Below are 27,749 nucleotides of genomic sequence, written 5' to 3' on the forward strand. Positions count from 1 at the left end.
TCAAAAATAATATTGCTTCTTAAATGTCATTCATAAGGTCTTTTTCATTTTCAGATTGAAAAAAATAAATAAGTGATTTTAACTTCCAGGCAAAACAAAAGCCCAATAATGAGGTTCGAGAAAATTGATTTCGAAATTCGTGTCTCAAAGTCACATAAACCTAAAAATGTTGCAAGACTTAAGCGTACATTGCGATAAAAAATAATTCCATTTCTTAATTAAAAAACAATCTTCAAATTTTTTGCAAATAAAATTTTTTATCGAGATATGAAGATGGTGAATGAGAATAAAAATGGTATAAGGAAATTTTTTGCTAAAAATCCGAAACACATTAGAAAATATATATTTTTTGTTTCATACATTGATGGTAATTTCAAGCGATATTAAACTTTTGTTTACTTTCATGACTGCTCCGAATTTTTTTTAGATCGTTTGAAATCTTTTGAAAAATTTAGATTGCATATTATAATTTTAATGTTGATTATAGTATTTTTTAATTATAACTTTTATCATTTTAAATTAATCAACTCTTGAATGTTAAAATTCATCAGCAATTAATCAAATGCATTTAAATAATTCAAATCGGTTAATACGCAATATTGTAGCGCTAATATAATCTTCGATCGATCCACATTTCTCTCAACGCAATACATTTTTTTCCTTATATGATTTAATTTGAAACGAAAAAGAAACTAAGAATTTTAATAAAATAAATATTGTGTTTGTGAATATATGTCCGTGGAAGTCCAAAGCATTGGAACCATCAGTTATTGAACGTTTTTTCAAATAATTATGTATTTTTTGACAAAAATACAAATTTTGTATGGCTTTACCATCATAAATTTTACTTTTGAACTGGAAAGAAAGTTTTGCAAAATATTTCGTTTTAAATTATTTATTGGGAAATTCGAAAGTCATTAGAGTATACACAAAAAAAATGGTTATTTGCGACAAGAAGCTCCTTATCAGTAGAATTGGTATTAGCTACAACAACTACTTCGATGGTAACAGTAACTAACCAGTTTTGTACGGCAACAAGTCGCCGTTAGTCCTCATATGAAGTTTAAATCAGTGAGGATGGTAATTGTAGTAACAATTGTAGTCATGTTTTCGATGATTTATTTCTAGTTACTTTGTTGGTTTATGGCATGTTTGATTGATTGAGAACCTAGATGCGAACTCGATGTCTCAAATAAGTTCAACGGATAATTCAAAAAAGGCCTGTGTGGAATTTACCCTAATTTGTATAAATACATCATCGTGAAAATTCAGCTTGCCAGCGGGATAAATATAATTATATGAATAGTAAGAAAATATAATATTGTATAGTAATAATATATAAGATTACATAATAGTAAGACTTACTAATTGAAGTAATAACACTTACTATTTAAAGTAGTAAACACACCTACCTGAAAGTAGCACCTACCATCGAAAGTTGTAGCGAGAACAAATAAAGTAGTAAGGACAACTACTATCAATCTTGCGAATAAAAGCAGTAACCCCAACCACTTTAATAGCAACGGCATATATTACAAACTAAAACAGTTGGACCTACTACTTTGTTAGTTGTCCCAACCAACTAGTTTTTTTCAGTGTCAGCCATTACCTAATACACGATGTGAATTTGATGTTTAAGAATTTTTAATGCAATAACTCCATTTTTTACACAACTTTTGGTTATAAAATTCGGTACTGCCGCCCGTTGCTTGTACTCAAAAATTACTTCTCCTTTTCCTTGAAAAAATTATAATATTACTTCAAATTAAAAATAGATAATCTGCAAAATATTTTTTACTGCAAATACAAAATTTAACTATTAGTTGAGAAATGTTAATATTTTCTTGAAGTAGAGGAAAAATGTGAATCTTTGAATATTGTCTTACCTGAGAAGCGATATCTAACTATTCTTCACACATATATTTATTACTAGTTGGGTGAAAGGTTTTTTTAAAGGAGGCTTGTAATTATGATATAATGAATTTTCTATTTATTTTGGATCTCTATACACTGTTCTACACTGTTTGTACAGACATTCTGCACCATTCACGCGTTCATTTGTCATTTTGAGTAACATGCACACCGTAGAATTTACATCATACAAAATCGTAAAACTTCCTAATTAAACTGACAATTAGGTATATTGCAGTGCCCCATCTATATGGCTCTACGTTACCTACACGGAAAAATCTTGTAGTTAATGACAAATATGCTATATACAATATTATGTACACGAGATAGCCGGTGAAAGCGACTCATAATTTAAGAGCTATATATATATATATATTTACTAATAATTTATTATCATCGATTTAATCCGACCCGGCTCGGACATCACTTTCTTTCTTTTATAATAAATACATTATAATACATCCAACTAATTCGATTGCCGTGATGTAACGCATAAGTCCTTATCGAAGCGATGGAGGGCTTTTGTGAAATTATTAGAAAAGTCTTACATGCATCTAATAACGTCCATCAAGATTAAAAGCGACTTCCGAAATTACAAAAATCTTTTCTTTAGTTTTATAATCACTTTGGAATTAGCGACTCCCTTTATTAGTAATTTTTATCATGCACTCTACTTTTATTGAAATCTTACAAATGTACAGATGAAGAAAGATATTAAATTTGCGTAGAGTTATCTCTTTCATCTATAATATATAACGACAATTATATTACAAAGAAGATGAGTTAAAAAAAAGATCTTTTGCGAAACAGAACTTATTACAACTCATATACAAAGTTTTACGATCAAAGCTAATTTTCAAGACTTGTTTAATTGTTACATTAAAGATAACCCATTTATCATACGATATTAAAAAATTGAATTTCCCGTATTGCATATTATCTTTTATAGGAGTCCCCTCGCTCTAGGAACCAGATTTTTTTTGTTTGCGATTTAACAACCGAAGCACCTACGACTTTTCGTCCATGGAATTTGGTAGTGGCCTTTTCTTCAATATTCCAAGGTCTTGAACATTTTCAAGGAAGGTTTTGTGGTGTTGTGCTACCAGAAGAGGATTAACAGTCTGTACATCTTTTTTAAGTTCCTCCATGTCTCTTTTTAATTTCGCTCTCCTATTTTGGAACCACGTAATCACCTGTGCATTACTGAGACCCAATTGTGCTGCAATTTCATCCCTATCAGCTGGGCTCAAATATTTCTGGTAGAGGAATCGCTTTTCCAATTCGAATATTTGTTGATTTGTAAAAGCTGTTCTACTCTTTCGCTTCTTCTTCGGTTGTTGCCTATTGTTGAAGAGGTTCAGATGGTTGGCTTGCTCTGTAACAAAAAAAAATACATAAAATTAATCTTCTAGAACATTATTTTACATTTGTGCTTCTGAATAAGATAAACAAATCTCGAAAGTTTCCACAGTTAAAAATATGCCTTAAGGTCAGTAGCCAAGAAACTGTTTAGAAACATTTAAATCTAAAGTTTAAAATTAGGTAATAAAATAAAACAGTTCTCAGGTTAAATATCGAAACATTGTAATAAGGATATTTGACTCATTTCAAGTCTTTAGAAATTCACCAAAAACCCATCTATAACCACTCTTCAGAAACGAAATAATATGCAAGTGTGGTCAGGCTATTCCTAAAATGGAAATTGAATATGCATTGTATCTTCGTTCGTCCCACATGAATGCGAACAATAAAGCAGAGTTCGAATTATTTCCCTTGTGGTACAAAGTTAAAAAATAAAAATCATAATCGCCTTTGGTGGCAAAGGTGAGGAACCGAACAAGTTACGAGGGAATAGCTTGTAGACGTAGAGCGGAATCGAGCATGCCTTTACTCATATGCAAAAGCCAGCCACAAATCAGATGCATCCTCAGATGTCGAGAGAATCCCCCCATAAAAGTCGTATTACACATTCGTTCCGGACCCATCACGAAATTCCGAGGCACCGACCGCATAGACATTTCATCGACCAAACCGAAGACATCAAAGCAGCTACTATTTACTAGATATTTCTAATAGCTTTCCATACCAACAAAAATAAACGGCTGACAGATGCGTGAACTTCAGATCGAATTTCTAGGATTAATTCAAATTCCTAAGAATTCGGCAGGGTTTTAACAAGCAGCACCAAGATTATAAAAATTTCTTTGGGTCTTGTAAGTTGGAATTGATTTGCTTGATTCAGAAATATATTCGACAGATGGTATTGTAAATTAAATTGGAGATTCGGATTGTCAAAAATTAGTCCGCGAATCGTAAGTATCTAGTTCAGGGAAGGTGTTGGATCAGGTTAAAAATAATTGGGTCGAATATCGTAGAAGCTCGATGAGTCGCGGACATAGTAGCTGGTCGCTTATACGGATCAAAGAAAGCCGCCATCGGTCACACCTGCGCAACCTGGGTACAGTCATCTCTGAAAACAGGTCTCGCTTCCATTCGCTTTCAATCATATCGGAGAGGCGAAGAACTTTCTGGTCGTGCATGGATAAAAACTCATCGCCTTTATCCTGTCGATACATTCAGGCGGAAGGGTTTATCGATTTTCTTTTTCGACAAGCCCTGCCAAGCAACAGACGTGATTTGCGCAACGAGCCAATTCAGTCCTGCCAATTTTCATTAACTACCAACCACAGCTTTTGCAAAAAATCTAGAATAGATTAAGGTGATTAGGTATTAATTTTGTGCTGATGTAGTTTTTGTATATCTCGAGGGACATAAAGAATCAGAAGAATGCTAGATAAAATTCTAATCGTTTGATAGAAAATTGTGCGTTGAATAAGAGGGTAGTTATTCGCAGATTTTCAAGTGGCAAAGTAGCTGAGACAGGGGTACCAATATCACCAGCATGGACGAACAAGCGGACGGAGAGAGGCGCTGAGATATTAGTTTCTGCGGTCGACTCGCCGCGGAGATTTAATTCGTTTGATGTTCACGAATTTGCCGCAGCCTTTTCGCAGTACAGCCCAACCTCTTCCTCCTCGACGACCTTCTTCATCTTTCTCTTCCTATATACCTCTCCTCTTTCCTCCTTTATTTTTCCAATGACTCGCTAGACACTCCACCACTTCCTCTTTTTATTTCATTTTGGTATTCTCATTAGATAATCGCCCCGGGCATCGTTTAATGGTCGTTGAACTATTCAATTTTAAACATCACCTAATGAAGTTCACCGAGGAAGGTCTAATTTTTCGCCTCTGGTCCAAATCATCCCTGCTTTGACCGACCGCATGATTGATGAAATTCACCCAAAAGATTCTATAACGAAGGACAGAAATAGGAAACTACATGATATATTTTCTGATATTTTATCCTAAAGATAAATTGATCGAAACTTGGCTAATTTTTCAATATAATCTCTTAAGTTCTCTGTGTTTTACGGGTCGTCGACTAGAGTGACACGTAGTGAATCGATAATGTTTACTTTTTTCAAGTAACTTATGTTTTGGCAGTTTTTGACTCGAGTAGGGAGTCTTTTTAATATTGAAGATGCAGAAGAAAGTGGAAGGTGACTCTCGTCCGGTGGCCCGGGAACGAAAATCCAACTATAAATCTTCGTTGTAGGATCGTGAGGCTCGCGGCTGTACACGCCCTTGGGGCTAAACGACTAAATAAGTGTTCCAATTTCAAAATTACCCGCTAAGCGATTTGTGGGCCGGCAGAAAATATATCGTTGACATGTGGGCAAAGGCGCTCGAGGGTCGACTCTCTCTCGTAGCCAGTTCTCGGGAGCCACGTCCGAGGAACTCCGAGTTAGCTTCGGGGAGACAAATGACTGTCGCCTGCCCAATTGGTCTGTCAACTTTTTTCATTCTGCAAATCGCATTGTCTAATATATCGCTCAGCTCTAAATCACTCTTCATTCTACGCTCTTCTTTCTATCAAACCCCGAAGTTAGCTCGAGACGTTTTCAGGGTTCTTAATTCCATCAGGAGAAGAATGTGAAATGCGTGTTTTTTACTTTATTAGAAATTTGGAGGTTTCGCTCCAAAAAATATTAGAACGGCCCGTTCGCACTTCACTTTCAATAAGTTTTTATTCTGATGCTTAAAAAAACAACTTCCAGTTGAATTCGGAAAAAGGAGGAAATGACTTGGGCAATCTAAATCTACTGAAACGGAAACGTCCGCGGACGAAAGAAGGACAAAACAATCTATCGATGATGATAAAAAATACTTGCGTGTTTAACGGACGATCTGAAATTTTCCGGTTGAATTAATTCATTAATTATACGAGCGAGCAATGGCTCCTTTTTCAATTTCCTAACAGAGGTGGCGGTATCTTTTTCAGGTGTATTTACAGTGACCGTTAAATTCAGAGAATAAAAAACGGTTACCAAATAATCCATAAGACGAAACAGCGCTTTTAAGATCTTCGCGGGTTTTAACTTCGGCACGATTTTACTCAATTGGCTTCTATACAAGCGGAACCAAGATTACTGTTATCTCTTACAAGGATTCCCTGTGATTCTTCCATTTTATTTTAATTCAATTCGAACTTTTCCTTTTTCATTCTGTATTCCTTCTTCCTTATTAATCAATTAAAGGTTTGATGCATAATCGGTAGTCGGAAATAATTCTCGTACAATCGCGAAGGAAGAATACGGAGGTGGAAATTCAGAAGCGTTTCGGATTGGCTCCAATTGCGGATGGGCACGCCATTTGATGTGCGCAAGCTTCTCAAGCTACAGCCGTTCTTTTATGTTATATTGGTAGTACATCTATATAATTTTTAACAACCACACATTCGACGATACCTATCATGTTAGACAAATCGCTGGCGTGCATTCACACAACTCCTGGCTACGAAAATTTACAATAGAGGAATTTAACTGTAGACTATAATTGTCACGTTTTCGTTGTACAAGAAATCCAAAAGGATTCCGTTAACCAACAATTAGCATATTTATTAGATTTTTGTTAAAAGTATTTTCTGTCTTGTTCCTATATTCCCTTATGATAGTGTGTTGATCGATACGGTCGCCAGATGTTTATACCACAATCCAAAATTGTTACTTCTGCACTCTTAGTGTGATAATCATTAGACTCTATAAGAGGATGAAACAAAAGTTATTTTTCAGCTCTCTGACATTTTGATGTAATTGCTTCCACTTTTACGAGCCAAGTTCTCTTCTAGCGAATCTGCCAAATCACCCTTGTCTAATCTTCTACAATTAATTCTCACTTAACAGTCTCACTAACTACAATGTTTAGTTTCCGGATGACAATTCTACATTATTATAATATTTTAAAATTTTTTAATTCCAATACATCATATACTGTAGCGTTTCCTTACGTTTCGGAAATAAGCTTCCAATACTTTTATTGGAAGTTTGCAATAGAAATTTTTTACAGTATACTTTAGAGTTCGAAGTGATATAACTGAGGTCGACTTTTGGAGCTTGATGGTAGGGGAGGGTGTAAATAAGTAAAAACGGAAATAAATCGTCAGGGAAGAGAGAGAAAAGGCTTTTGTAAAATTGATTTTGTGGGCTGGCATTGCGGTAGGAAATAGTTTCGGTCGCCATTTTCGGTTGAATTTGTCTTCATTAGGACTTCCTGCGGGGTGCCGCTAAGGTCCCACCTGGCTATTAGGAGGTGTTGAACCACTCGAAGGTACGGACATTGCCGACTGATGAAACGTTATACATATATTATTGAGCCCAATGGGTGGCCTAACGTTCGACCCCTTGATGAAGACAGTTGGCTTCCCCAGTTCACCTTCTGTTCCCCTCTTTCCTTCATAAATTCATAACACATTTTCTTCATTCTAATATCTAGACCCAACAACTGCTGAACTCAAACCCCATCCGATTGCTTTATTATTATGACGCCTGCTCTTCGTTAATCATACAGTTAAAAAAATGATTTCGTCTACTTTTCCAAACTTCATCCCGTTTAAGATCAATACATAATTGAAATTAATTCAACTTTTTCTAAATATTTAAATACTATGTTATTCATTCTGAAACATTGATTTCTGTACCTCTTCGACTTTGATTTATTGAGAACCTTATTTAAACTATAAATTACTCTCAGGTAGCGAAAACAGACACTTTGATTGGTTGAATTTGAAATTCAATCAATTTATCGATTCAAGTTTCCTGTTATAACCAACTTTAAACAGTGACACTCTGGCACCTGATTTTTGTACCTGCTTTTTTTCGATTCACCAGTAACTCTCTAAGTCGTAAACTTTTTATGATTATGTTCTTTTTAATGTGTGCTTCTAAAATCAGTAGAAAACACTTAGATTGTTGGCGAAGGTCTTGAATATTTAAGTGAGCTAATTCATTTAAAGATAGATATATAAGTGATCAGTATGTAGACATTTGGATGAGATTTTATATTAACTTAAATGGCAAGTATTTTTGAGTTTTCCTTAGGAAGAGTAGCGGTATCAGGGACCGTTTGATGTGGCTCTGTGATTATATTAGTTGTGATTCTTTCCCAGGGGTTTTCTTCCTGCTTTCCATTTATCCCACCACTCTACCTATCCACTCATACTCCCTGGCTTGGCGTCTCGCGTATCTATTTCTGGCGTCCGTCACCCTTTGCGTCGCTAAAGTGGTAGTCTACCAGATTCAGTTTTAATCAGTTATTGTCAATTGTGACAAAGTTTCAAGTTGAGACAGTAAAAAGAGAACAAGAACAACGGCTGAAAACTATAATCTAGAGTTTACTCATACTTAGTTCTAACTTTAGTCCTTGAAAAAAATATTTCATGTAATATTTACGATACTTCCGAAGACATAAGTAGATTACTTGCATTTTTAAAATTAGGTGTTGCGATAAAGACGTCAAGTCTACAAGTCGCTAACCAAGTTACATAGTTCACAAATTAAATCAAAAATATAGTTGAGGAAAAATTATGAATAAATAATGAAAACTGATGAATGAATGATAAAAAAAAGTTCAAAGAGAAATGGAAAGAACGACGTAATAAATGTCTGCATATGCAGGCACTTGATCATATTTGCTCGCAGTGGTCGGCAGGTCCCCGGGGGCGCATTTAATCCAAAAATGCGATAAACCTATGGAAAAATCTTTCGGCGCCTTCAGTGTGGCAGGCTGACCGTTTATCTTGTTCCTTTTTTGTCGTTGAAAAAATGCGTAATTCCCAGCGGACGACGAAGTATCCACACCTCGTTTCGTATGGAGATAGTCGACGCGTTGTGACGACTGATACGACATTTGCCTCCCAGTCATTAGTTATGGCGTCGTCACTTCTGCAATTAGAAACGACTAACCGTTCTTCTTTCACTTCGGTTCTTGCGTGAATTACTCGCAGTTTTACGAGGTTGCCCCAAGTGTTAGTGAACGCGTTGATACCCTGGAGGAGCATCATCTTCTTTTAGATGCGCTGACACATGGACAAATTGAACGAAGTGCAAAAGGACTATGGCGTTTAAAAATCCTGCAACAAACCTATCATCCGAAATGTTGAAATTAATTTCGCTCTTTTCACATTCCCATTTAACATATGGCTAAATTAAGAAAATTTGATTTTGGCAAATGACTGGAATTCTTAGATGGAGATGCTTTTAGGGAATAATATGCATCTGCAGAGGAAAGATTAAAAAGAATCAATGAACGATAGAACAAGAAGATTGCAGAAAGGGAAGTTATATTCACCATTAGTGGATATGAAAACATAAAGGGCCACACATCCCAATTCAATTGAACCCAATTAAAGTGAGCTGGTGTCTTTCTAAGGGGTAGATCTTCTATTTCGTAACCTGCCTTAAGAGGGCGTTACAAGACCAGGCCAGACTAGACAAAATGATAGAGTCTCATTCAGGACGAAAAGGGGCTGTGGTAACCAAGTTATTGCCGCAGATGCGGATGATGTATTAATTACACGAAACAGTCTGCCCAAAAAATTGATACTTTCCATTCAAAGCCCACCTCGAGCACCTGTCGCTATTGGGTTCTCTTCCCTTGCTACAGCCAAAGTACGCCTCTTTCGATATACATACCTTCTGCTCATCCAATCCACCTTTTCCTTCTTCCTTCCTCCATTTCTTGTATCCTCTTCGAAATCAATCATCTTTTTATTCGTATACTTTACAGATATTAGCCTCTAATTCCTATGTTTGAGGGCAATTTGGTAGGCTCGTGTTTCTGATTTTTAACTATTTGTACAAATTGTTTAAAATTTGGGTTTCAAACGATTCCTTTAAATGCTCAAGAGCTTTATTTCAATGAGAACGTTAATCCTGAAACACAAGAAAGCTTAAGCAGGTGTCATAGCAGTAAAGCGATGGTGGTTTTAATGTCAAAAAACGCAGGTCAAGAAAGTTAAAATATTTGTCAAATATTTCGCCCAATGAGATAAAAAAAACTGTTATCCTTTTGGGAAATTGTCGGTGTTAATTAAATTGGCAGAAAGCGCCTCCGTTTACAATCGCCGCTAAGATAAAGAACAAGCGTTAACAGCGCGTTTACAATGCAATGACCCGTTTCAGAAATCTATTATTGCGACATTGCACGCCGGCTTTGCGAACGAAGGAGAAAAACCACCATCGAGCCGCGAAGTATTCCAATTAGCATGGAACGAAGCAAGGAAAAAACACGAACACAGAATAAGAATCTTTGATTCCGATTATCTATGCTTTTCTTATTGCAGCTCTGTCTGCAGAGGTAACGAACCATGATGATTAAGAAATGGCTAGGTGGACTAGCGATTTAATCAAAGCGAGGTAATTACCACTATAATTAATCATGCTGCTGATCACAGAAACATTTCTCATGAAAGCTCATCTTTAAATTTCAAAATTACATTCGAGTTTCATACTTCTTCAAATGTAGACGTACTCGTTTACATAGTCAGCTGTCTTCGCGCAATAATTTAGGAACAGTGAGACAGATATTCCGAGATGAAAGACGTAATTGCTGAGAGGCTCTTAAAGCATTGAGAATTATCTTGACTCTAAAATTATTTCAACGCGGGCCTTCAAACTGGTTTATACACAAACAAAATTATCAATTTCTAAAAATATTTACCTACATGAAGGTTACCTAGAAGGCCTCGAACCTTATTAGCAGATTTTCAATTTACCATCAAGATCCAACGATAATTATTAGCACATAGCCTTTCTTTTTCGCATTAGGTTTTGCTTTGAACATTCATTTGTGTCACTATGTCAAGGATTGAAGGAGCTATTTCATCCGCAATCGTTTTTCAGCAAAAGTTTGTCTATAAGAATTTGGATCTTCACTCGAGCAATTTACGTACGTAGTTAGAGAAGCCTGAATTACACTAACGGGAGTCCACTAATTTTAAATACCAGTCAAGGCTCGCAAATTACGAATGATGATATGAAGGAGGACGTGACGATAAACAAATGTTTAAAACGCCACAAGTTGTGATTCGCAATTATTCTGTCGAGAAGGAGTTCCATGGATTCCAAGAGTCGATTTGAGGCATCTTAAGACGGTAGGCGTGACAAGTGGAAATAGAGCAAATCAAGGAAAAAGAATAGCAGCTTACTTCGAATCGAGCAGCAGAAAACAAAAACTGAAAGCCACATCGAAAAATATGCCACTTGCGAAATATTTTCTTGTCGGACTACACAAAAGCTGAAGTTCGTTGTATAATGCAGTAGTACAATAAGAAACCAGTTTTTTCTGTATCATGATTATTTATGAGAACTTTTGAATTTTGACCAGATTTGTTTTGGTATATACGTGAACCTGTATAAACAAAGAGGGCCTTTTGCGAGAGTAATGACTTCACTCTGCTACAATGACGTGCGCCATTTATTCATTTCCCTAACGACAGCTTGAAAATTCCTGGAAACAGTCGTTTTGCTTCTCGACGAGTGCGTTTTGAACGCGTGCACTCATATACACGAGAAATAAATTTTTTTTCCTTGCTACAGTCTTGTGTTTTTTCCCGCAAAGAGCTGCAATTCTAGCACTATTTTTGTCTCGGCTCGCTCAAGCAACAAAGCGCAGAGATTTAGTCTAATTAGCATCAGTCTAATCTCCCAACGAGTGAATTCGCTAGGCCCGAAGAAACCATCGGCCGACAATAATGATTCTCTCGTCGTAAATAAGCAGCTACCGGCTGGCAGCTTAGAACCGGTCCAGACTTCGAAACTTCCAAGCGCACTGTGGCTTTCCGACATCAACGATCCCTGATAGCACATTGCGTCGTGTCTTCAGCACACATGCAACATTAATTATCTCGTCGAATCTGACAATCTCAACAAGATTTTTATGTTTCAACATATATAGAAACAAACTTTTTGTACAAATTGATATAAAACATCTTTTCGAAGAAATAGACCCTACCTCAATCGAGTATGTGAATCAATGCACATTCTGGATTCGCGGCGATTAATGTTTCATGCTGAAACTGTAAGGAAATAAGCCTTTACGGTTGACGCTCGAACCCAACACAAAGACAGCTATATCAACAGGCATTACTTATACACAATTTCAATTCGCTTATTTTCCGCGTAGCGGCGCGACAACAAAGGTGGACCGCCACCGATCCCGATGCTCCTTCTTTACCCCGGAACAAATCGCACTCACCCTCTCTTTCTTGCACCTAACCGCTCTTTATTTCGTTTTACGGCGTGTTGCCTCGAAAGCCTTTATTCGCTCGATATCCCGTCTTTTTCATCCAGTAAAGCCTCTCAAATTTTTCGCCTGCCATCCCAAGCGTTTTGTTTATTATTTTAAATTCCTGATTTAATCCCAAATTACCCTCTAATCGGCTCCTTCTATTTTGTTGTTCTCGCGTTTATCATTTTATCTGGATATGTGCAATTGTAGCGTGTTTCAAGGTAGAAAATATTGCAATATTGTAAGTAGAATAATGACTAGGTGACGGAAGTCGTTATTTTGCACCAGAATCACGCTATGAAAGAGTTTCTAATATTTTATATGAATAACTGACGTCACTTATTACCTGAAGAGCAAAATCGAAATTTCAGTCAAGGCTAAATTATTCTGGGAGAAAAATTTTGGTTGTAGATTCAGTTCAAGACTAGATTTTTGCTCCTGGTCCCTGCTATAAAGTTTTTGAGAAAAAAATCTGCCTTAGTCATCGATTAAGCAAGCCGAGAATGTCGACGGTAGTTAATGACTTATCTGGTCCATTAAAGCACAAAACATCCTGGCATTCTGGGGACAAGTGTCCCTACCGCGTCTAAACCAAGTCCGAAACAATTCCAATTTCCTTGGGTTCAAGCTTCCGTTCGATTACACTTCCCCCCAGGAAAATTAAATCTTCGACATTAGCAGGTGCCCAATTTCCAAGAGACTGGACACCCCGATCCACATGCGTATCGAATCTTAGCATGTCTAAATGAAAACTCAAACCTGCTGTTTCATTTACCTAATCAATTTACACTACTCATTGATCTCTACTTGCCGCTTAGGCTCCAAACCAAAAGTCATCACCAAAGATTGTCTTAAACTTGTAGTTTAATATATTGTATAAATAATAAATTCGTTACTCTAGCAAAAAAGTCAGCAGCCATTAGCAAATATCGGCAAACCTTCTTGATGAATCAGCAAAAGATTAGTGGTCAAAAATTTTTTCTGCTTCGGTAAGTTAGCATCGTTGATGCGGCACTACACTTTTTCACTTCTTAAGCGAGTGCAAAGACCAGACTAGAGCTACACTGAAACTCTAAAATCCATGATTCACTATATCGTGTTAGGCCACCTGATGCTTTGAAATGGTCAAGTCATTAAAATATCATTTCACTCCCTCGTCATCATCTTGTCATATTTCATTCAAGATAACCCTTCACTGTAAGGAAACCCTACAGTGTTCATCAAAAAAAAAAATATATATTTTCATCAAAAACTGTTTCCACTTTTTCTGAAGCAGTCAAAGTTCCTAATTCATTAAAAGTCAAGAGGAAACAACTGAAAATAGATTTAAATTCGTTAATGTCTTTGCTTTAATTTTTTAGTACACCCTGTGAATCAGGTTTTCGTTAGTTCTCAGCATGAGAAAACGTGATGCCACGTTTACCGGCCGCAAATCTCTCGTTACGTAGGATGGAGCAAAACGACTTAATTTCTCCGAGCTTGCAAGGAATTTTAGTTAAAAGGCAGTGAGGTCGACACACGTGTACAAGTTGTAACGCGCGTTACACGCATGCACGCAAAGGTGGCTCTGACGAACACCAATTTAAACTCCCCGCCCCTTTCCCCACCCCCAGTTTTCCCTTTCTAAGATATCTTTCCCCGTACTCGCGACCAACAAGACAGCGTTTCCCATTTTCGTTTGTTTTCATTAGACGTAATTTAAACGCGACCAACTTGCTCGTAAACCGAAAACGGCCTTGAGGACGCTGACTGCTTCATAAGTAGTCACAAATGATTAATATATCAATCACATGTCAGTTCAAAGGATCATCATGCTAAAGACATGCGACTTGATTGACAGATATTGTCAAATTGCTCTACAATATGGTGAAATTTGTACCGACATTAAGTGGTTTGTAATAACCTGAAAAAGGTTGATGACCTAAGAATTAATATTGCCGTTTTATATCTGAAGGAGCTCATGAATATCCCATGTTGTAGCATATTCATTATTTGGGTAACTATGAAGCAATCATCTATAATTCGATTTTAATTATCCTTCGTGATTTTGAGAAAGTGTTCAAAAGCTTTTCAGCGTCAAGTATGATGTTTTACAAGGGGTTCTGTGAACGGTAGCCGATCGACGATCATCTTGCGAATTGGACGGATTATCGGGATCTGCACGAACGTCCAAATTAGACCCGTCAATGAAGATTAGCCCAAGGCGTCAGTAAATCGGTGGGCTCGAGGAGCGCGCATAACCAAAAAAAAAAAAACGGAGAGTGTAGGGAGCTGAGAAACGGGCTTACGACAAACCCTCAAAGGTGCCGCACCAACTTCACTCTACCTATCTCATGGTCATGATTTGAAACAGAACCCTTTCTGCGAAAGATTCTCATGAAAAGATTCTTCTTGGTCTCTATTCCACAAAGTCGTCCGTAGATTGCGAGAGTAGGGTTGATGTCTTTAGATAAGCAAATCTGACAATCCTTGTTAATATAATATAATCTAATTAGCTTGTTTACCTAAGTGTTTATCCCCCTACTTGTTCAGCTTTTGATTAGATGAATCGTATGACGAAATTTCTAATCGAATTCAATTTAAAAGCTTCATATCAAAGAATCTATAAAATGAAAATAGAATCAGTTGTTACGGTGATTAAAGTGTTCGATCATGTTACGTTGGCGTAAGCCGTAGGATGACTAGTGACACGAAACACGCTCGTCTGTAGGTTGTTTTTGCTGTTGCCCTCATAGTCAACAGATTGTAGACCTAATCGGCCGTGAAGAGAGTAAATCGTTTCATGCGATTATCCTAGCTTATCGTGTCCCTCGCCCACTGGCTTCAAAATCACAGTTTCCCCATCCAATTCCACAGCCACTTCACCAAACCCCCCTTTTCTATGTCTTTTTCTCTTTATCTTTTCTCTGCTTTTCTTGTCTTCTCATTTGGAAGCGCATAAATACTAGGAGACACCAACCCAGAGACCGCGATTAATCGTTGCGCACATTCGATTTGTAACGCACGTTAAATCGGTCCAGGGGTTGCAGAAGGTGCGAAGTGAAAGCGAATTTAGGGTTCGAGGTACCGAAGAGGGTAACGGAGATCAGAAGAGAAGGAGGGGGGAAAGTGATAGCGGGAAACCGGGAATGGGACTCGTTTAATTATTCCCCAAGAATGCAGCAATTTTCCGTTTTATCGTTCTTGTTTAACACTGACACAAGGGTATTCTTGCTCCGTGTGTGTCTAAGGAATCTATAGGATCTACAAGGGCCATAAAGCACGGATTGAAAAATGCAGACTGGCGTGACTAAATACCAAGTCGATGTCTCCAAAGTGAAACAAGCGTCTTCGGTTTTTTCCGCTTACTAATTCATCAAACACAATGCTACGACTACCGTATTATTCGTGCCTAATTGGAGAATAATTAGGAGCGACTCCAGCTATAGAATCTCTCATTTTTAAAGTTTAGAATTGAGTAAGGTTCTTGTATCGTTAAACTACATTGTTTTAATAAAAGTGACGTTATTATGAAGAGATCGATTAACTAACCGGAGAATGCAATACGATGTATAAATTATGTGATTAAAATTCTAGTGCATCAGTCATTCTTCCCTTTTGCCGACCTGTTGTATAGCTGGCATCAAATTTTGTAGTAAAATAAAGGTGTGGATAATCCTGAGCATATATGGGAAGAAAAATGTACGCATTTCATTTATCATGTCATCTTGAATTTTGAATTATATACATAAATAATTTTAAAGGCGATTATAAGATTGTAAGGTACCAATGTGGATTTTCTTTTTAGTGAATACAAAAACTTGACCTACATGTTGCAAACTAAGTGAACTTTAATGATTCAGCAATCCTGTATATAGAAACAGTATTTTCCGTGATCATGTAGATTGGTATAAAAATGTATCACTAATTATTGTAAAAAGTTGCATGATCAGTTGTGGTGTGTTTTACACATTAAATAATTATTTATGACTGCTAATGATGCAAGTCGTTAAAAACTAACATCAAGTTGAGGGATGGGTTAATAAATGTATAAGTTCAGGCTGCACTAGGAAGTTAGAAATCTCGGAAAACATATATTGTAATATAAATTATTAGAGCGGAACAAATGTCAGAGACTTGAATGCTGCGTATATACATGTCGATTGTTGATAGGTGCCTTTTTTATGATTGAATAATCTCTAAATTTTCCTGTGAGGAAATGATTATCTCTTCAACTGCAATCCGAAAGACCTTCATCTTATAACTACTACATTAAAGAATTATTGCATTTATCAACAAAGTATGGTGACAATGTCTGGTGGTAAAAATACGTGCAGCCTTGAAGCATCCTACATAAATCCAGTCAACAAAATGTCTCTTCTGTCGTACAACGCAATGGAACGAAGCCTGTAAAATAAATGGCTCGACTCACGACTCACCGAGCGAATCAACGTGCTGATTCGGTTGATAAAGTTCCAGCAATTTTAATCCAGCTTCCAGTATCAAGCGATCCTTTTATCATTTCTGTAATGGAATTTGATCGCATATGATGCGGATTAAACTGGCACGAAAGGCTAGCTTTTTCATAGTTGCCCTTGATAGTTTGATAATACATTTAGAATAGATAATTCGTATATCTTGTAAATCCTCTATAATTTATTGATCAATTTTAAATCAGTCTTTTATAAAGTTCAATGATCCTTATTGGGGGTGATTATTAGGTATCAATATTTCCAATAACAGCCTTATGTGTTACTCAAACATGAAGAATTCATAACGAAAAATATAGCCGACTCGTAAACTGTTCATTTCATATACAGCTGGTTTAAACCCTCTAGAGACGTTAGTTATTTTCTCTAATAATTACCTTGGGGGAAATAGATCCTCACTAGTAATTATCTTATAGCCGGTCATTTCTAACCCTTCTTCAGTTAGAAAAAAGTGCAGATATAAAAATAAAAAATCGCTTGTATCAAGTTCCCGTTTATCTCCAATAAGAGAATCAATCTTGGATTCTTTCACATACCTAGTTTCGACATTCGATCCTTTTAAAGAAAAGTTTTGTGTGCGTGTGTTGATTGAATCCAGCAAGGTGGTATTTTTCTCGTTGTATTGAATATGTATAGTATAGGACTCTAGGTGTATGAGAGCGGTCGCGTGTAAAGTTCGACATTTACCCCGGTTATTCCTAGCCGACAATGAGTGCAGGTACCCGTTGCAAAATGCCAGTGGGTAACGGGCGCAAAGTTGCCCAGGATGAACCATTTGTCACCGGGCCGCTGGGTTTCCTATTTTCCAGCCGATTTCCCGCGACAGAACGTATACCACCCGAGTTGCTCATTTCCCCCATAGCCCCATCCTCACGCCCTCTTGTCACCGACACTGACTTCGCCACCGCACGGCGACACTACCACCCCACTACCTCCAGGGAAAAGCTCATTTTCACGTCAGCACTGACGCGAGAGCTCGTTTGTTTCTAAGCTCGGCACGTACTCTGAAGAGGGTGCGCTCAGATCGATACTACGAGGGCTTTTAACGTTTAACGTTTAACCTTTCGCACCTTCTAGTCACCTCAAAAAACAATTTAGCCAAGGTGGATTTTACAAGAATTTATGTTGGAGTATTTCTAATAGAGATGATTCGTGTGTCTAAATAATTACTTGTAAGGTTGGCAGTGTTACCCGAAACAATCTAGGTTAATCAAGATGCAGGTAATTGGTTTGCAAATAACCAAAAATTTTGATATAAGTATAAATAATATAAGTAATTAAATATAATTGAAATAAAAGCATATACAGTGAAAAATCAACGAATTAGAGTGCAAAGCATTCAATGACTTAAAACATAAAATTTTATTTCTACACTACACTGAGGGTGGCGCACTATGACCAGAAATCGACGAAATTACCAAGAATTTTGAAAAATTTAATATTTATTACTTTTTTCCTAAAATTCTTGAGAGTTTATCGTGTTTCAATTTACAGTTGAATAATTTCAAACACTTATATTTTTAAATCTTTGACACTTCGAATTTTTAAGAAGAGTTAATTTCAAAATTGTAATTTCCACATCTCATTTTAATCGTTCTATTTAGTACTTAAAAATTTCCTAAATTTTGAAAAAATTCAAATAAAAAGTGTTTAAAAATGATCAGTTTTTTAAAAACGTTCCAGATTAGATAATTTGATTTTTAAATAATATATGGTATTTTAAAAAAAAATATTTAAAATCACAAGATTTTGAATTGAAATGTCAATAATGATTTGAAATTTCAAGTGTTTATGAAATTGAATAATTTTCGATTTGAACACAAATTATATCAGTTTAAAAAATATAAATTTTAATCTAAAATATTTGCATATAAGTACATAATATAAAATTAAATTATTTAATATTAAACAAATTCTAAATTTCATTAATTGTCAACATAAGAATTCTTTAAGTTTCACTGATCTAACTACTACTCAGAAATTATTTTTATTTATTTTTTTTTATTTTTAAACTTTGAACTCTTCATATAATTTATATTCATCATTTTTTACTCTTTTTATTTTTAAATTATTTAAAACACCTAAAATGGAACACTTTAAAATAAAGACATTAAGAAGCTATTATTTGCAGTTATAAAATTTTGTAAGATTGATAGAAAATTTACTTGAAATTTACTGAATTTAAATTGAAGCCATTTTAGAAGTAGACATTCGAAATTGCAAAATTCTATAAATTTTAATTGATTTAAAAGTTTTTTAAATTCAATTTTAGTAGAAAACCTTCAGCCGACATAATCTTCGTATGTTAAGCCGTTTTTATAACTTCTTCAAATGAGCCCTGTCTTATGTCCAAAATACCATTTTAATTTAAAAATTGGATTCAGAATTGTTTAAAATAATCTACCATTTGATAATTGCTAATAATTTTGTATTTCAAGGTATGCAACATCGCATTGATTTTGATTACAAGGTCTCTAAAATAGTAATAAAAATAATAACAAGATTCGTGTTACGCAGTAGTATTTCATAGCCCTCTGTTAAAGAACTGTTACTTATTGTTGGTTTGGCGACAGACACGAAATAAAAGTAGGCATAACACCGGAGAAAAGTCCGTGCCATGGAATTGCGAAATATCAATAGCGAAAAATTAACGATGCTGATATATAATATCACGGATAGGGTCTAACGATCGACATGCAGACGAACAGCGTAATGAGGATCGTGTGTGCACGACGCGCACTCATATATATACATCCATAGGTTCAACCAAGGATTTCTTCACCTCTCCAACCCCCGTTCTTGGTCTTTAAGGGGGAAATCCGATATCTTGTGGCTTGTTCGATATCTCGTTATTATTACTCCGTTGTACAGGCTAAGACTCGTTAACCTCGGAAATCTCTAATTTATTTCCTATGTACCTTTATACCAGAAAACGTATACGCAATAGTACGAGTAAAATGTTTCATGTTACTTGGTACAACTACTGGATCATTATAATACTCAGCATAAAAATAATTATGAGACAAATTAAAATAACACTATTGTTGATCCTATAAATTCTAAGTTATTATTTATCAAACATCTATACTAATTCTGCTCTTGTGATTAAAATCTGAGAAAAAATACCATATTCACGAAAACAATCATTAGGCTTAACGAGAGCCTCCCTAAAGATTTTTACGATAAAGCAGCAGCTAATTCGCTAACTCAGTTAACTCCCGACTGGCAGTCGGAGGCGGGATCTGATCAGCAAACTAAATTAGTCATCTCGAATTAGCGGATTTAATTAAGGCACGGTTGCTAAGTCTAAAGATTGGCACTCTCAGCCATAACAATGTGCACACGTAGACAAAGCACTGTAATTTATTCCAGAAATAATGGATTACGATGGTCGTGGCTATCTCTTTTCGTTGTTTTTGTTAGAATCCTCGATACTTTTAGCATATCGATCAAAGATAAATTCTACACAATTGTCTCTCAATTTATATTTTATTCCTGAAGCCCTATTCGCTTAGGCCTTAGTGGCTCCCCAAATTCAATTCTTGTTATACATTTTTATGCATATCGCGATTAACATTTTATCAACAAGAATTCTTTTCCCATGATTCTCTCACATACTATTTTAAAGCACGGTTGCAAATATACAAAAAGTAGTTCATTTGAAAGAAATCATTCTGCGATTTCGAGCTTAATCATCGCCAGTGCGTAACCAATTTTTACATTAAAATATATTTACCGAGATTCGCTTATTTGGCCTGATCTGAAATAGCGCGAATAAGTGTCACGCGCAATTAGGTTTCGGACGAACCGTAATTCAGGAGCTGTTTTTCATTCTTGAAAAAACACCGACTTGTCGGGCGTTCATCACTATAAAAAGAACAACATAAATTCTGAAAATGGCAAAACTATCACACCTATATCGAGTATACCAGCAGAAAGACTATCGTGTTTTCGTGCAGACGGTTAACGCCTGACGGACAGGCCAGTTATACCGAACGGTTAACGAATCTTCGAGTTCCTGACAGCCCCGGAAATAAAAGATTGTATAACATTCTTTTGACTCGAATTCTGCTAATCATTCTTCTTTAAACGTAATCCAATGTATTGTTTGTCATTAACATTTAGGTGCGTCAATTTTTAACCGCTAGAGACGAAATTCGCTTGAAAATCCAAGATCAATAAACCATTTTAAGTAGACTTATATCAAGAAAATTGCAGTATAGGCTTTCTTACAAGTATTATTTTAAAATAGTCAAGTACTAGATATTGCATAATAAGCTTAGGCATTATAAGATACTCTAGAAGTAATGAAATAATAACTTATACCCAATGGTCATAGCACAGAAAAAAACTCAGCTGATTATTTCAAACTGAGGTAAACTTTCCGTGGCTATAGGCTTGTAACATGCTGCCTCTAGCGGAGTGCGCCGGAGATATCTGCGATTCATCCCAGAAAGGTAGCCTGAGTTTGAAGTATTCACCTCGCGTTTATCCTGCTTGACCGATTAGCTGCAACATTTTGTACCCTCAGTTTTTTCTATGTATTAAAGACCATCTGATACGGTAAGTTTGTGCATATATGACCCAGGTAGAGTATAATCAGAAAAAACTTTAAAGTTGACCCCTCTTTCGCTTATAGCTTCCCTCCCATATCTTAGTAGTATAGCCGTGTATGCCTACCGTTCATTATTTATTTCAGCCGCTAGCTCGACTAGCTGGCTGGACGCGGCAGTCTGACTGGCTAATGCGAGTATAATGTAGACGCTTATGTGTAAATGTGATGGCCTAGCACCTGAGAGAAAGAGAGAGAACAGTGAAACAGTATGTATATAATATCTTCGGCTAGCCTTTGTCGGCGCCGTGTTAACTCGGTGATTCATAGTTTCTTCCAGTTTTTTGTACTGGCCATACGAATATGCCAAAAAAATCTCATTTGGGCTCCGACCGTCACCCGACGGAACGAACGCGATATCCCGTGAAACGTCACGATTACCTGTCGTACTCTGGAGTTCCGACACTTTCCCTGGACTCGATCTTGAAAGGTCGTTGACGCTTCCAAATTTCAGGAGCTGACTACTACCAAGATAGCTTTTAGAAGGAGCATGAGGAAACTTTTCTATACTTTGACACAGCAGCATCAGCTAACCATGTCGGATGTTACACTGATGAAGAAACAACAAAGCACTTTAGTCAAGATTTATTGTTCCTGCACTTCCATTAATGTTCCTATTTTTCCTGATCAGTAGAACAAAGTTGAAACATATTCCTTTAAAAGGATCCTTCATAGACCATAAAGACATCTTAAAACTAGAAGCATGAAACGTTCTTGATTCTTCCAAGATGTTTCATAAAGGAAGTGAATTGTGCTTCCTTTGGAAATTTTGATACTGCAATAGATAAAATAAATAGTTTTTCCTTGATTCGCTCCTTGGGTTTTCGGTGGGACTGGCACCCATGTTTTAAATGCAAATCAACTGTAGGATAGGCATCTGGCTGCTTGCTTGGTGCCGGGCTTTATAGCGGTGCTAATTGCCGCCAGGAAAGAAAGGTGTTAACTATAACAAAAGTAACCTGAAACAATAATAAAAAAAGTAGTTGTTCTTTATCCCGATTCAATATGGAACCTCGCGATGATGCACTTTGCTCAACCTAAAGAACAACTTAAATATAATATTCCTAATTTATGAGCATCAGTGAAATGTAGAAAAACGAATTCTCGCTTTTGTTGAAGAACATCGGATAAATTCTAATCCTAATTTTGTTCTAAAGAAAGTTCTTATTCTAAGATTAGCTACATGAACTGGTATAGAACTGACGTGCGTAAACGAGAAAGCTGCCGTGAGAATGAAGAGTGTCAGACCTAATCGATTCTAGAGTCATTAGCGCGTCGGACATGATATCCTTACTCGGTATACACTTTTGCGACGGCCATGTTTGTCCTAGATTAATGTTGCATGGGCATGAACTTTGCGCGTGTCATGCCCTTAATTAGACGATTTATACCCTATGTCCCACCCTGCAAATTCAAAGGCGAGTTCTCCGGGATATACATTCTCCTTGGATAATCATCGAAGGTGGAACTCGCACAAAATATAAACAACTCGAAATCGCGCATTGATGGATCCGTGACGATAAGATTAGGCGAGGCTGGCCCTATTTTTTCAATGTGTAATCAGTTTGGGCGTAAACATTCCTTTTATAGGCTAAATGTTGACCTTTTTCTTGGTCTAAAACCTGATGTCTTGCTTGCAAATGTACATAGAGTTGGCGAAGAACCGAACTTTTAAGAATGTTACAAAGAACCGAACCTTAGAGAACGGCAACAAGGTCTCTATATTTTGTCACTATTTATTACAATGTTTAAAGAGAATTAAAACCTGAAATGGTTTCGCTGTCGCTAGCTAGACGTTTAGATGGATTTCGTTTTTTAAGAAAATACAGTTGTGTTACCTAAATTTCAAGCTACCTTACTTAAATATCTAGAAATTAGCTAGCTTATTTCTAGATGGAAAAATCTAGTTAAAACAGCTAGATATTCAGGTGACATGGCTATATTTTCTTAGAAGACGAAAACCAGTTAAAACAGCTTTTTTAGTTTTTGTTTTCTTTTTGATCTCTCTCTCTCTCTCGAAAAATTTCGATAGGGAAGGAAATATGGAGGTTCTTCAATGGCGGTTTAACAGCTTGCATTGCTTGCACTAAAGGATATTATATGCACATTCGGGGGAAGGAGCGAGATATCGTAGGTATACTGTAGCTAGACAAGAAAATTTATACAGAAGAAAATGGACGGTCTTAACTTTTTTAACAAGGATAAGAAAATTGTAGCCCGAGGAGTTTCCTGAGAAGAGTTTACGATACATGTCTAGAGTCTAGACGGAAGCCATGATCGTGGTCTCAGACTAAAGCCACGAGTCGTCGCTTTTCAAACGGAAGTTTCGAATTCAAACGAAACAATGGCTGAACTGAGCTGTAAAGGTTTATGGCTCTATTGCCAGACCCCTTCTTACGCACGTAGGTAACCGAGCTATGGATGTATCGCGCTTCGTCCGGCCAGCATTGCGGTATCTCTTGTATTATATGCCTCAACTCTGATGCTGAAGATGTATATTGTATATGCTGTTTTTAGACCCGAGACCAGAGATGAAGAAAGAAGCCGCTCCAGCCACTTTTGTACTGGACTACTGTCGAAAATACGTGACACGCGAAAATCAATTTTGGACACGGCAATTCGCACGCTATCGGCACTCGGTGAAGGAGTCATAAAAATCCGTTGGCATTCAATCTTATTTTCCCCATGATCAGAAGATCCGACTTTGCAATGGGCCCTTTTTACTCTGACCGCTTACCGCAATCTCGTGCAGTTTTTAAGAAAGATATTCTCGCTCCCGGACGGGCCGTCAATCGGAAATTATTTGACAGGGAAAGATGATTGGTGGTGTGCACGAAAAGGGGATCCTTAAAAAGCAAAGGATGACGACGATTTTAAATTCTGCGAATAAATCTGGTTCATTTTGAGCGTAATTGCGATAAGAAACGGAAGCTTTGAGTAATTGGCATCCGTCGATTTTTAGCTTTTATATTCAAGAATTGACTAATGATCAGCATTGGTGAACGTTTCGATCTGTTTAAAAAACAAAACTTGTTAGCGTCCTTTTTAAAGGTGCTCGGGACTTTGCGGGGCGCACTCGATTCGACTTTTAGGTTCAGTTAAAATGAAATAATAATTAGGGCGTTCTATGATAATAGGAATCGTTATGTCTGCAAGGCTAGAATGTGATATAAATGAACTTATTTTATCTGTTTAAAATTATTTATAACAGGCTGGGAACGAAAAGGTGCTGCATTTGTTTCTCTGACAAAGTATATTTTATCCAAGTGTTAGCGTCACATTCAAAAATCAATTTAAGTTGTCCTTCAAGAGGTGGACATTAATCGCAAGCGTACATGTGTCACAAGAGACCGATTCTTTAAACGATCTTGCTCAAATTTGTTCTCTGTTTGTCGACGAGGGTAGCCAACTACACTTCGATTTCCTGTTGACTTGACAACCGGTCCCAGAAGTCAGCCTTTGTCGCTCCTGCCACGTCACAAGGGAGCTATCGTTTGTGTTCAGATAGGGAATCGCAAATGATCAGATGCGGGGATCCTGGGATCCCGACAAACTGAGACGGATCGGTAACATAAATCTCCAACTCCCGGTCCAATATATATCCCGGGGCTGGTGTTACCCGACATAAATACGACTTAGCGGATCGCGACTAACAGCTAATTGAGAATTATTCCCCGCAATAGGAGGCAAGCATCCGCAGATTCTCTGGAATAAATCTCCTTTGCTAATTTTAACGGGCTTCTCACGGAGAACCGATGCATCGACAGAGGCAAATATCGAACCGCCTAATCGAAGGGACGAGAAGAGAAGGATAATTCGAATGGCATCGAATTGGGCTCCCAGGACGCCTTGGATTCTTCTTTGAACGTATAACGAAATACTTCGAACAAAGAGGATGACTAAATATTTAAGCTGCTGCGATCAACATGATGATGAAAGAATTATTGAGAAAGGAGATAAACGAAATCTAAACCAGACGAAAAATTATTTCAATTTTAATTCATTCACTACCCTCTTGAATTCATTTTTAGTTTTTGAGACTTACGGAATCATATGAGAAACAATTTTTTGTTGAGTATTTTTGTGTATCCCGAATTAAGGTTTTTTATGTATTCAGGGATTGGAATGTTTAAAAGAGAGGAAATATCGGGAAATTATATTTTTTAACGGGGTAAACTTTTTAGTTTAATTGTTTAATTTGACTATCAAAAATGTTAAACTGCACTGATTTATATTTTCGATAAGTATTTGACGCATGCTAGGGAGTTTCTTTATCACTTTCTATTATTCATCAGACGATTTTGTAGTTAAATATTGAAATTCGAAAAGTTTATCAAATATTCAAAATCGATTAATTATTATTTAAAACAGTTGAAATTAAATAATTTGTACTGAACTATTTTTAGTTGAATGGTTTGAAAAATTAGAAATGTTCATAATAAATCCATCACAAACATTTTATATTTCCTGATATAAAAATTATAAAATAAGTTAATTTCCAATTCTTTCAAATTATAATACTTACATAGAAAATTAAACCATCTTTAATTGAATTGAAATATTCAATTCAACACTTTACATTCAAAAGATCAATATTGTATACCATTTCAAATTTAAAGATTTCAATTGTAATCAGTTTTAATTTAAAAAATAAACATCTGAAATTAAATAATTTAAAAAAAGTGGAATTCCATTTTTGCCCCATTTTCTTAATATCTTCGTAAAACTAATTTTTTCTATATAAGTGTATTTGAAAAATAGTTTTTATTTGTTAAGAACTATTTAATGACATAATAAAAACATAGTAATTATTATTCATTACGTAGATAACAGATAAATAAAGTTTTGCCACATGCGTTTAGTACATTGTTTCCCCTCAGGATTCAACGAAGTGAAGTTAGTTGGCGATGAAGAGGAAATACCTAATTCAAAACAAAATTAGTTCAAAATTCTACGATTTTCAGTTAAATTTCTTGATATTTCAGTAGTTTTTAATGCTTCATTTAGACGGTCAAATTTTGATTTTTCATGACTTAAAATTCTCCAGTTTTAGAAGCTTTAATTTAAAATAAAAAATCTTTTAAATATGATTCAATGTTTAGAAATCTATTTAAATGTTTGGAAATCTATTAAAATCTTTTACAATCGTATGAAATCATTCAAATCTTTTCTTTGAAATTGACTAGGACAACTTATCAATTGACCGGAAGAAAACTGCGAAATTACCAAGAATATAAAATCACCCATTGAGTAGACACCCTGATGGAGAAGGACAATAAATAAGTGAAGATTATTACAAAAATATTGTGGAACTTTCATTGAAAGTGTAATTTATTGAACAAGACAAGGTTGACCAACTACAAAAACCCAAATTTAAACACTTTCTCTCTATGCACTTCAAAGCTTTCGCAATACATTTTCGCGCATTTTTATCTGGCATTTTCCACGTGTTGAGCTTCAAACTATTCATTTCACATGCCACTTTAGACATTTTTTATTAATATTCTTATTTAAAGTAGGAAAAAAACCGAAATGTTTCTGCAAAAAGCAGGGCTTGTTTGTAAAGTGAATGGGCCTACTTAGCAGCAGGTGCCAGTCTGACGAGAGTAAAAAGTTCCAAGAGTCAAGAGGGCGGGTGGTGCTTTGGTTGTTAGACAAACTGTCACAACAACTTGACCTGGGATCGACCTGCCAGGACCCTTCAGGCCTCGAATGTTGGGCCGGAAATCTGAGTGGTTTCCAAGCTCATATCGCTTCTGGTGTTATCTTTATTAACTACTTTATATTAGCCAGTATACATAGGATGTATGCTTAAGTTCTAAAGTCTAAACTGAGGCCACGGCCCACGAACCCCAAGATAGTTGGGCTATTTGTTGCACTCGCTGAGTTTAAAGAGAGTTATTGCTCTCTCAGGATTATACAAGCGAAGGTCAAGACGCAAGAATGGGATGACAATTTGTGCCAATGTGTTTCGCATTAGCAGAATACAATGCACTGGTAGCCTTTACTAAGCGCACTTCCTATTCGTAGTGGGATTTAGAAACTGGAGAAACGGCTGCTTTAAATCTTCCAATCTTTAAATCTGTGGATATTTGAAATTTAAGTTTTAAGATTTAAGACATATAAGCA

At 36.2% G+C, this 27,749-nt stretch overlaps 1 protein-coding gene across 1 annotated transcript in view; it reads right to left on the bottom strand.

Moving 5' to 3' along the window:
* Positions 1-1,967: 1,967 nt before the first annotated feature.
* LOC117168294 (lateral signaling target protein 2 homolog) overlaps positions 1,968-27,749 on the bottom strand; it is a 38,559-nt gene continuing 12,777 nt past the window's right edge. The window contains exon 2 of the mRNA XM_033353832.1: positions 1,968-3,286. Within this exon, the coding sequence (XP_033209723.1) occupies positions 2,919-3,286 (368 nt within the window). The 3' untranslated portion in view covers positions 1,968-2,918. The remainder of the gene's footprint in view (positions 3,287-27,749) is intronic.

This window comes from Belonocnema kinseyi, chromosome 2 (genome assembly GCF_010883055.1).
Source record: "Belonocnema kinseyi isolate 2016_QV_RU_SX_M_011 chromosome 2, B_treatae_v1, whole genome shotgun sequence".
Taxonomy (NCBI): Eukaryota; Metazoa; Arthropoda; class Insecta; order Hymenoptera; family Cynipidae; genus Belonocnema; species Belonocnema kinseyi.